Raw genomic sequence first — 12,175 nt, forward strand, 5'->3', positions numbered from 1 at the left:
TGCGGTGCAGTGATGCAATCATGGCTCACTGCAGCCTCAACCTCCTAGACTCAGGTGATCCTCCCACCTCCCAGCCTCCTGAGTAGCTGGGACTACAGGCACATGCCACCACACTTGGCTAATTTTTTTCAATTTTTGTAGAGATACGGTTTCATCATGTTGCCAAGGTTGGTCTTTAACTCCTGGGCTCAAGCGATCCTTCCACTTTGGCCTCCCAAAGTGCTGGGATTACAGGCATGAGCCACTGCATCTGACCTGTTTATAATTTTTTGATGCACATATACCCACTATTTTTGTGCAAAATGGGATTATACTTAGTATAAATAGTGTTTTATAACCTGAAACACAACATATATAAAATTTCCAAATAACAAATAAGCATAAAAACAGGTATTCTGCAGTATCTTCCTTCTCTGTACCAACCTATGTTTTGTTTTGTTCCGTGTTGTTTTGTTTTGTTTTAGAAATGGGGTCTCACTCTGTTACCCAGGTTGGAATGCAGTGGCACAATCATAGCTCACTGCAACCTTGAACTCCTGGGCTCAAGCAATCCTCTCATCTCAAGCCTCCTCCCAAGTAGCTGGGAATACAGGTGTGTGCCACTATGCTAATTTTTAAAATTTTCTGTAGAGACAGGGTTTCACCATGTTGCCCAGGCTGGTCTCAAATTCCTGGCCTCAAGTGACCCTCCTGCCTCAGCTTCCCAAAGCACCAGAACTACAGGTGTGAGCCACCATGCCTGGATGTGTGTTTTTCACAATGAGTAAACATTTTAGAATTCGAAGACAAATACTACATGTCACTTTAAAATGCAATCTAAAAGACTTGATGCAAACCCCCAGGAGACAGGGTTGGGTTAGAAATGTAAGCAGGAAAGTTGAAATCCACCACTATGTGCTCAGCTGAAGAAAAACTGCTGGGTGTATGTGTGTGTGTGTGTGTGTGCTGGGTGTGTGTGTGTGTGTGCGCGCGCGCATCTTCTAATCTTCTTTCTTTAATTCTTTTTTCTTTTTTTTCTTTTTTTGAGACTGAGTCTTGCTCTGTCGCCCAGGCTGAAGTGCAGTAGCATGATCTCGGCTCACTGCAACCTCCGCCTCCCGGGTTCAAGCAATTCTCCTGCCTCAGCCTCCTGAGTAGCTGGGATTACAGGCACGTGCCACCACGCCTGGCTGATTTTGGTATTTTTAGTAGAGATGGGGTGTCACCATGTTGGCCAGGCTGGCCTCGAACTCCTGACCTCAAGTGATCCGCCCACCTCAGTCTCCCAAAGTACTGGGATTACAGGCATGAGCCACCATGCCCAGCGTGTGTGCATCTTCTATCAGATGAAGAGAACTGGGGACAACATTTCTAAAGACTCCTTGATAGAATCAGTCAATTGCCCATTCAACATTAATTTACTGGAAACCTGCCGTGTGTCAGGCCCTGAGCTGGGGACATAACTAAGCAGACAAGGCTCCCATCCCCAGGGTGTGGAGGCCACAGGTGAGGTGGGTGGGTATCGTCTTGGTCATGACAGCATCTATGACCTGTGCTGATCTCATCCGTCCCCCGTGATACCCCTCCAAGTTAGGGGGTCACCACTCCCCATTTGAGGGAACACTGAGGCTTAGAGGGGGCAGCCACCTGCCTGCAGGTCACAAAGCCAGTAAGGAGTAAGTCCAGATTTGAACCCAGGGTTAGCCGACTCCAAAGCCCATGCTTCTAACCACACTCACATACAGACTGCCTCAAGAAAGGTATCTAGCAGTAGTGACCACATGTGAGCCAGGCATGTGCCAGGCTCTGTGCAAATGCGCTCTCATTTAATTGCCTCAGAACTCACTGGCTAGGTGCAGTGGCTCATGCCTGTAATCCTAGCACTTTAGGAGGCCAAGACGGACAGATCACTTGAGGTCAGGAGTTCGAGACCAGCCTGGCCAACAGGGCAAAACCCCGTCTCCACTAAAAATACAAAAACAGCTGGGCATTGGGGTGCATGCCTATAATTCCAGCTACTTAGGAGGCTGAGGTGGGAAAATCACTTGAACCCTGGAGGCAGAGGTTGCAGTGAGCCGAGATCATGCCACTGCACTCCAGCCTGGGCGACAGAGTGAGACTCTGCCTCAAAAAGAAAAAGAAAAACAAAAACAAACCCTCTGTGAGGGAGGTAACACTAACCCCTTTTCAAGAGGAGTGACTAACCCTCAGAGATAAGTGGCTTTCCAGGGATCATGTGGGAGCACTGGGGACCTGAAGCTGGCTCCTTCTGGCTCCTAACCAGTGCACTGCTATAGTGGACTCCATGGCGGCTATCCAGACTCTTTTTCAGGAGTGGGGCACTCATTGCCTTAGCTGCCAGGGTGTAGGTGGCTGATGGCTCTCAGCTCTGTCAGTGGAAGAGCGTCTCCTCGCCCAAAGTCCTGACTCTCCCCAAGAGCAGCCCACATCCAGTGACATATCAGTGGGTGCTTAAAGGCCTGGCACCCTTACCACAGGGGGAGGTCCTTGACGGCCAACTCAGCTCCAGAGCTGCCTGTGGGAGGGCTAAGGCCCAGTTGTGACTGCAGCGCAGCTCAACTCCTCTGCCCAAGCCTGCTTCCTTCCCTCCCGCACAGGGCAGGTTTCCAGGGGCATGCCATCACACCTCCTGCCTCTACATCTCCATCTCAGAGTCAGCTTCCTGGGACCCTGACCTAAGATCTTCTTTGCCTTGAAGGCTAAGCTTTATCCTGAGGGCCTCAGGGGCTTCAGTTAAAGCATACAAGTGACAGATCAGACTCACACTGTAGAAAGGTTCTACTGGAGGACAAGCTGGGGAGTGGAGAGACTCGAAGCCAGGAGGCCAGTAAGGAGGCTGATGAGAGGGGTGGGACCTGAATTCACACCATGGCAGTGATGGCACGGAGAAGGCCAATGTCAGCCATGGCCACTGGGTGGAAAAAATGGGTCCTAATTCAAGACTGGCCAAGGAGCCCTGTGCCTGGCCCAGGGGTGACTGGCAGGATGCTGGTGCCCCAGGCTGTCTTCCATCTGGAAGTCACTCACCAGCTCTGGGCCACCCTGATGGGGTGCCCACCTTGGCTCTCCCAGTCACTAGCCATGTGGCCTGGACATGAAACCTTGGTGCCTCACTGTACATTTGAGAAAACGGGGCTAATACCAGTCCCTCCCTTATTAGGTGGCCGTGAGGAGTCAAGGATGGAGACAAGTCAGAAAGCTCAGACAAGGGCCTGGCACAGTGTGCCACTCCATCAGTGTACTCCGAGCTTCCCAAGTTCCCGGCTGGAGGGCTGGAAAGGGCACGGGCCTTAAGTCAGACACACCTGGCTGCAGCCCTGTGCATTGGGGACTCCAGATCTCACACTGGGCAGTGATCCTCAGGCCATGAAGGACTGCTATGAGAATTATGTTAAGTAACACTTGAAAAGTTCCTCGCACATGGTGTGAAATCAACAAATGACAGCTGCTGCTGTTGTGATGATGGTGGTGACTATTCCTGTGCAGCTCGGCACACTCAGCTATCCCACAGCAGGGCAAGGCCAAACCCCGCCTATCCTTCATGCTCCAGCTCCTCCTCCAGTGTTCTCCCTGTAAATGTCATTGCCATCACCCAGATGCCCAAGCCAGACACAGGAGGAACGCTCTCCCTCCTGTCCTCTCCTGCATCCCCCACCCTAGGCAGTCACCAAGCCCTGGTGCTCTTTAGCCCTTCCCCTAGTCTCTAGCTCTGATGTTCTCCCGCCTGAGGCCCACCAGCTCATTCTTTATCTCCTCACTGGTCTTCCTGTTACCACTGTTTCCCCCAACCCCGGGGCCAATTCACTTGAGCCAGATTAAAACCCTTCAAGGGTGGCCCAGCATGGTGGCTCACGCCTGTAATCCCAGCACTCTGGGAGGCTGAGGCAGGTGGATCACCTGAGTTCAGGAGTTTGAGACCAGCCTGGCCAACATGGCGAAACCCATCTCAACTAAAAATACAAAAATTAGCCAGGTGTGGTGGCATGTGCCTGTAGTCCCAGCTACTCAGGAGGCTGAGGCAGGAGAATCATTTGAACCCAGGAGGCAGAAGTTGCAGTAAGCCAAGATCACCCCATGGCACTCCAGCCTGCCTGGGCAGCAGAGCGAGAGTCCATCTCAAAACAAAAACAAAACAAATAAAACTCTTCAAGGGCATCCCATGTGCTTTCTGCTGAGGCCCAAACCCTTTACCCCACTCAGTAAGAGCACATCGGGCTTGTTCACCATGGTATCCCCAGGGTATAGCACAGGGCTTGGTATATAGTAGGCACTCAACAAATACTGGCTGAATGGAAAATGGATGAACACACAAATCTATGTATGTGTTGGCCATGCTGGTACGAATAATAACAATAATAAAAATAGTATAATCCCACCACTTTGGAAGGCTGAGGTGGGAGGATTGCTTAAGCCCAGGAGTTCAAGACCAGCCTAGGCAACAGGGCCAGACCCCATCTCTACAAAAAACACAAAAATTACCTAGGCATTGTGGCATATGCCTATAGCCCCAGCAACTTGGGAGGCTGAAGTGGGAGGATCGCTGGAGCCCAGGAGGTTGAGGCTGCAGTGAGCTGTGATTGCACTACTGCGCTCCAGCCTGGGCGACAGAGACCCAGTCTCAAAGGAAAAAAAAAAGGACACACGCATACAGCACCCACTATGCACCAGGCCCTGTTCTAAGTTCTTCATTGCATGTTGTTCTTCAAAACAACCCTATGTGCTAAAGGGCTGTTATTCCTCAATTTTACAGTTGAACAAACTACAACCTAAAGAAATGTTAAGCACTTGCCCAAAGCCACACAACCAGTGCACAGCAGAGCTAAGCTTCAAACAGCCAACCACAGACACTCTCAGCTGCCACACTTTGCTGGCCCCAGGCCCCAAATCCTCTCACCCCACCCTACTGAGTAGGCCCTGAGACACAAAGGTCAGACAGCTGTAAATAAGGACTGTTCCAGACTTCTCTGTTGGTGAAAAAAGGGCATCCAGTTTAGAGTGACTTCAGGTGCAGGGCTACTCCCTTGGAGCCTGCTTATTTCTGGGATACCAGATGAAAGAATATTTCTGAGCCTACGTGACTAAAGACCAGGCTGTGGAAACAGGTCACGAGGAAGCCTGCGCCCTCAGGTGGGCATAGAGCTGTCAGCTCTGGGGCTTCTCATCTCCTGTCTCACCCGGGGTCTCTTTGGGCTTCAGGCTTTAAAATTCACCCTGGGCTGGGTGCGGTGTCTCATACTTGTAATCCTAGCACTTTGGGAGGTGAGGTGGGTGGATCACTTGAGGCCAGGAGTTCAAGACCAGCCTGGCCAACATGACAAAACCCTGTTGCTCTAAAAAATACAAAAATCAGCCAGGCATGGTGGCGCACCTGTAATCCCAGCTACTCAGGAGGCCGAAGCAGGAGAATCGCTTGAACTCGGGAGGTGGAGGTTGCAGGGAGGCAGACGTTGCTGTGAGCAGAGATCGTGCCATTGCACTCCAGCCTGGGCAACAGAGGAGACTCTGTCTCCAAAATAAATAAATAAATAAATAAATAAATAAATAAAATAATAATAATAATAAAATTCACCCTGACCTTAAAACTCACCCTGGGGCAGAAGTTTTCAAACCAGCTGGCAGCTTTATGGGGCAGCGCCTCGGGGCCTGCCTGTGGGGTGGGGTGGGAGGCCCCCCCATCTCTGCCTTCACCAGAGCAGCTCTGCTCTTGCCCAGGGTTCTGAGGGAGTTTGCAATTGGAAAAAAAGTTCTGCTGTCAAAATAACTTTTGAAAGTCAGTGCCCTAAGGGATAAACATCCTTGTCAAGCAAAGTGGCCCTCTCATGTCTTCCCTGGTGATGTTCAGGGGGTTGGATGCTGTAAATTCTGGCATGAGAGAGAGGAGGGTGAGAATCTCTGATGAGCTCTGTCAAGTCTAACATCAAGGCCGCCCTGACCATCTCTGGCCACAGCCCCTTGGTCTGCACACCAGCTCTGGGAGTGTCCTAACCAGGGGCCTACTTATCTCCCAGGGCACAGTCCTACCTCTGGGCAGTTGCACCCATAGTTTCTCCCACCTGGAATAAAAAGAGGAACTACATTTCAGTCCCCCAGTATCTGCCAAGCGATGTGTGAGGTACTTGTCCCCATGTCCCGTAACCCTCACTATAGACCTACAAGGTATTATTATCCCCATCTTAGGGAGGGGAAAACTGAGGTTCAGAGGAGAGAAATGACACTTAAGGATTCAAATCTAGGATTGTCTGACACCCAAAGATCCTTTCCACTGCACCCTTGTCTGCCACCTCCCATGGCCCTGCCTTCCATCCCTCCTCAGCTGCAACCAAATTCTGCCCACGCTCAGGCCCCGCTGGTTCCTCCAGTGCACCCCACTCCCTAGTATCACCCCATCTTTGTAGATACTATTTCCCCTGCTCCAAATATGCTCCCTTTCTCCCACACCCCCTTCACCTTGCTAACTCCTTCACGACCTTTGGGAATCAGTTTGGGTATCGTCTCTTCCGGGAAGCCCTCCTGGGATGCCTGACTGGGTCAGGAACCTCCTCTGGGCCCCTCCTCTGAGCTCCCCCATCACAGCCCAGATGGCTCTGTGCTGTGGTCATTCACTGTCTTGCACCCCAAAGAGACTCTAAGCTCTTGGGGGCAGGGTCCAGATCCACTGTGCTCACAGTGGGATCCCATGCCCAGCAAGAGGCAAGGCACATAGTAGGTGCTCAATAAACAGCCACTGAATGGGTGAATGTATGAGTTCTACATGCAGCCCTCCAGGTCCATGATGTGCCAGGCCCTCCCTAGCAGGTGCTGGGCATAGCACACAGGTGAGGTGTCCTCCCTGCTCTCAGCCCTGCCTCCTGCAGGAAGCCTTTGACCTCCTCAAACCTTTTCCTGCTCCCCACTCCATGTCTCTTTCATTCACTTAACAAATCTTTGCACACCGACTAATCCAAGGTGGCATGAAAGGGGCATTTGGCAAAGCAGGACACAGGTGGTGATGCATGTACCACCTCTCCTCCTCTGTCCCATCTCACGGCACCCGCCAGGCACAGGCATACAGCGCAACATCAGTGAGGTGGTGTGAGGCGCCCTTCATGGCTCCTTCCTCTTCTGCCACCGGCCAGGCTGCTTCTAAGATTCGACTGGCTGCCCAGCTGCCTGCCCTCCCACACTCGCCGGGTCCATGCCTCTTCCCCAGCCCCAGCCCAGCCGTACCCGGTTGATGAGCTCGCCAACCATGCCCGTCCAGGAGCCGTTGGGCTCGGGCGCCCCGTACAGCCCATCCTCCACCAACCGCAGGCGGTAGCGGAAGCGCAGCAGCTCGGCCAGCTCCCGCAGCATGTCCACGCAGAAGCCCTCGAAGCGTTCATTCCCCGACAGGGCCTGGAAGTTGGGCCGGCGCATGACGTATGGGTTCTCCTGGGTGGGCAGAAGAAAGCAGGGGTCAGAGGCTGGGTGTCTAGTGGCTGGGTTGCGGATCCTGTAGCCCGGACCAGGCAGGTAGAGCAAGAACCTGCTTGCTGAGCAGGGATGATTTATTCATAGTACACATTTCTCACTTACAAATGCTCAGAGTGGGGAATAGACCTGAAAGCCAGGGAAAAACACATGGGTACTGCCAGTCCCTAGCAGATTGCAGGGAGCCATTTTAATCTCCAGCAGCCAACCTGACGCTCATTGGTCCCAAGCTCAAATGCGTACGAGGGAGGAGGTAACTTTAGAGTGAGTCAGACTGGATAGAGCTCGTGCCAAAGTGGATCAGGGGCTTTCAGACTTCTTATTACAATTCACAGTAAAAGATACATTTTACCCTGCAACCCAAGTCACCCACACATCAACACATGTAACTAGACTTAATTCCACAGAACAGTCCTTGCCCTAGTAACTATGGGCAATACACTGATATTTTCTATTCTGCTATACTTCATCTTTCCACATGGCCGGTAATGACTCACCAAACCAACTTCATGAGCCACTAATGGGTTAAAGAGGGTATTCTCTCACCAGGGTTTAGCTCCAGTCCAATTCCCCATGAGGGAGGCAGGCTGAAGATGACAGATGGTGCAATTTTTTTTTTTTTTTTTTTTTGAGACAGAGTCTCACTCTGTCACCCAGGCTGGAGTGCAGTGGCGCAATCTCAACTCACTGCAACCTCCACCTCCTGGGTTTAAGCGATTCTCCTGCCTCACCCTTGCCAAGTAGCTTGGATTACAGGTGCCTGCCACCACGCCCACCCAATTTTGTTTTTGTATTTTTAGTAGAGACGGGGTTTCACCATGTTGACCAGTCTGGTCTTAAACTCCTGACCTCAAGTGATCCGCCCACCTCGGCCTCCCGAAGTGCTGGGATTACAGGTATGAGCCACCACACCTAGCCCAGATGGTGCAATTTTAAGAGAATTTGGAAACCTAAGATTGTTTTGTAAAATCTCCTGGTTATAAATGTTAGCAACTCTCATGCCTGAAATCCCACTGCTTTGGAAGGCTGAGGTGGGAGGATTGCTTGAGCCCGAGTTTGAGGCTGCAGTGAGCTATGACTGTACCACTGCACTTCAGCCTGGGCAACTGAGCAACTCTGTCTCTAAAATAAAATAAAATGTTAGCAACTGATATGGTTAGGCTTTGTGTCCGCACCAAAATCTCACCTTGAATTGTAATCCCCATAATCCCTATGTGTCAAGGGAGAGACCAGGTGAAGGTAACTGAATCAGGGGGGCGGTTTCCCTCATGCTCTTCTAGTGATAGTGAGTTCTCATGAGATCTGATGGTTTTATAACAGGCTCTTCCCCCTTCACTTGGCACATCTCTCTTCTGCTGCCTTGTGAAGAAGGTGCCTTGCTTCCCCTTCGCCTTCCACTATGATTGTAAATTTCCCAAGGCCTCCCCAGCCATGCTGAACCTGTGAGTCAATTAAACCTCTTTCCGTCATAAATTACCGAGTCTCAGGCAGTTCTTTACAGCAGTATGAAAATGAACTAATACAGCAACCAATTCAAATTCTAATACCAATTATTATTAAATGTTCTGCAGGCCAAAACAAACAGTTTCTAGTTTGCAATCTCTGACCTACAGTCAGTTTGCCACATTGACACTTATTTCTGAGGGGTTTGAGCAAACTTTACTGACCCCATTGTGCCAAAGAAACACAAAAGCAGAAAGAATGGTCCAAGTGCTAGGAAAACAAGGCATGTGATGATGGTAACAAATGGGAAACTTATCTGGACACAGTTATTGTCTAAATGGCTGTTTGTACAATGTTACTTTGGAATAATGAACAAAAGGACTTAGGACTTAGGGAAGAGCCAGGAAAGAGCTTTGGTTAAAATATACACAATGAGCCAGGTGTAGTACCTCAAGCCTGTAATTCTAACACTTTGGGAGGCCAAGGCAGGTGGATGGCTTGAGCCCAGGAGCTCAAGACCAGCCTAGGCAACATGGCAAAACCCCGTCTCTATAAAAAACACAAAAATTAGCCGGGCGTGCTGGTGTGCACCTGTAGTCTCCGCTACTTGGGAGGCTGAGGTAGAGTCCAGAGGCTTAGGTTGCGGTGAGCCGAGATTGCGCCACTGCAGGCCAGCCTGGGAGATGGAGCGAGACTCTCTCAAAAATAAAATAAAATAAAATATCCACAATGGTTATTGTGTATTGAGAACCTGTGCTGTGCATTCTCTCGATGACATCATTTTAATTCCTTATGGTGACCTTACATTGAAATGGGCATAAGTAGATTCCTTTTACACATGTGGACACGGAGGCTCAAAGTGGTCAAGTGACCTCTGTCACCTCTCATTCATTCAACACACAATTACTGAGCTCCATGATAGATGTGGCCACAATATTGTGCTGCTTCTTCCAGCAACAGATGGGGTCCATTTCTCCCTGGGTTCAGACTTCTTGGTCTGAGCTGGACTTATGACTTGTTTTGGCCAACTGGATGTGGCAGAAGTGATGCTGTGTGAATTCCAGGGTCTCAGCCTTCAGAGCAGCCCCCATTTAAGGAAGCCCAGGCTGGCCTGCTGGAGTGTGAGTGAACCAAGGCATGCCAGCCAACAGCCAGCATCCACAGCCATTCTGCACTTTCCAGTCCAGTCTGGACACCAGCTGAATGCTGCCACAGTGTGCCCAAGTGAGACCAGCCAAAGAACCACTAAGTTGACCCACGGAATCATGCAAAATAATCAACTGCTATTGTTTCAGTTTCTGGGTTCTGGGTGGTTTGTCACACAGTAATAGAATCTCCTACTATGTGGCCAGGTCATAAGCTCTGGACTCCAGGACCTCACAGAGCCCTACAACTACAGGGTGATGGAATGGAGGGCAGTCAGTGATTCTCTATTAAGCTGCCTTTCCAGAACCAAAATTGTGGAACGGGGAACAAGAATGTGAGAAAATACTAATAATAGCGGCAGCAGCCAGCATTTCTTGTGGGCTTGCTGTGTGACAGCAACTCTGTCAGCTTGGGATGGTGGTATTATTACGTCTCTTTTAGAGATGAGGACGCTGAGGTCCAGAGAAGTGAAGTAGTAAGTGGCTGAGAAGGACAAGTTGGTCTGATTCCAAAGCTCCGCTCTTAAGCCCTGTGCTAGACTGAGCTCAAGTGGACAGAATCAGACAGTGGATATGGGAGAAGCCAGAGAGAGACGAGGGACCCAGGTTGGGTATCAAAGCTGGAGAATCAGAAATTGAGAATCCTAGAGACAAGGGCCTGGCTCCCATACAGCCCCCTTGACATATAGAGGATAGAACCAAGGCTCAGAGAGGTAAAGCATCTAGCCCAAGGCCACCCAGCTGAAGCAGGGCAGTGGGAAGGGAGACGGGGCAGAGCTGGGCTTCACAACCCAGTCACTGTGCACTCTGAACTCTGTTCCTTCCACTATGCCAAGCTGATGTCTAAATTCAAGACTGAGGAACTTAGGTTCAGGGTCTCAGGATTGGGGTCTGAGCTTAGAGAGACAAAAAGAGACTGGGACCTGTGAATAGAACTCAAAATTAGACAACCGTAATCTAGGACTCAACTTAGAGCCACAGACTATCAGAACAGAAGGGTCCTCAAGGAGCCTCAAATCCAGGGTCTTCAGACTTCAAAAAGAAGCTTATGCAGAAGCCCAGCATTGCAGCCAGACAATGAGATACTGCTAAGTCCAGTTCTAAGAATTTACCCTACAAATGGCTGTGCATCAAAAACGCAGGTCCAAGAAAGTCAGTGCAGCATTGCTTGTAGTGAGAACAAAGACTGAAACAACCTAATTTGGGCCAAGTTAAAAAGATTATCGATGTCATAAAAGAATCCCAGGCAACCACTAAAATAGCAAGGTCTACAAGATATATTAGGAGGAAAAAAACAAGCTACAGAACAACGTGTACAATATGCTACTCTTTGTTAAAGAAAGAGCAAGGATGTGCTTGTATATGCACAGACATTTCTGGGAGGATGGTGGCCTCTGAAGAAAGAAAATGAGAGACCCAGGGAAGGAAGGAAACTGATTTTTCACTCCTCACCTGCCTTGTACTCTTTGAATTCTATTTTACGTAGGTTTGTATTAACTTCTGTGCCTTCTCCACTTTTATTTATTTATTTTTGAGACAGAGTCTTGCTCTGTCACCCAGGCTGGAGTGTAGTGGTGCGATCTCGGCTCACTAGAACCTCCGCCTCCTGGGCTCAAGTGATTCTCCTACCTCAGCCTCCGGAGTAGCTGGGACCACAGGTGCAAGCCACTAAGCCTGGCTAATTTTTGTATTTTTTGTAGAGACAGGGTTTCATCATGTTGCCCAGGCTGGTCTCGAACTCCTGAGCTCAAGTGATCTGCCCACCCTGGCCTCCCAAAGTGCTGGGATTACAGGCATGAGCCACCATGCTCAGCCCCCTTCCCCAGTGTAACAATTTTTTTTAAATTGAAGTATGATATTTAAGTGTGTATGAACATGCATGGTTGGCTGGGCTTGGTGGTTCACGCCTGTAGTCCCAGCACTTTGAGAGGCCAAGGAGGGAGGATTACTTAAGCCCAGGAGTTCAAGACCAGCCTGGGCAACATAGGAAGGCCCCATCTCAATAAAAATAACTTATAAAAAATAAAAAGAAATGCAAAGAGTCAAGAAGAACCAAAGTAATCCTAAAGAAGAAAAGCAAAACTGGGGGTTTACCCTGTCAAATATTAACACTTAATTTAAAGCTACGGTATTTAAGA

General features: G+C 49.8%; 1 protein-coding gene across 1 annotated transcript in view; it reads right to left on the reverse strand.

Moving 5' to 3' along the window:
- GRIK5 (glutamate ionotropic receptor kainate type subunit 5) overlaps positions 1-12,175 on the reverse strand; it is a 73,233-nt gene that overhangs the window by 39,230 nt on the left and 21,828 nt on the right. The window contains exon 12 of the mRNA XM_054463332.2: positions 7,207-7,410. Coding sequence (XP_054319307.1) covers positions 7,207-7,410 — 204 coding nt within the window. The remainder of the gene's footprint in view (positions 1-7,206; positions 7,411-12,175) is intronic.

Source organism: Pongo pygmaeus, chromosome 20 (genome assembly GCF_028885625.2).
Source record: "Pongo pygmaeus isolate AG05252 chromosome 20, NHGRI_mPonPyg2-v2.0_pri, whole genome shotgun sequence".
In the NCBI taxonomy this organism is placed as follows: Eukaryota; Metazoa; Chordata; class Mammalia; order Primates; family Hominidae; genus Pongo; species Pongo pygmaeus.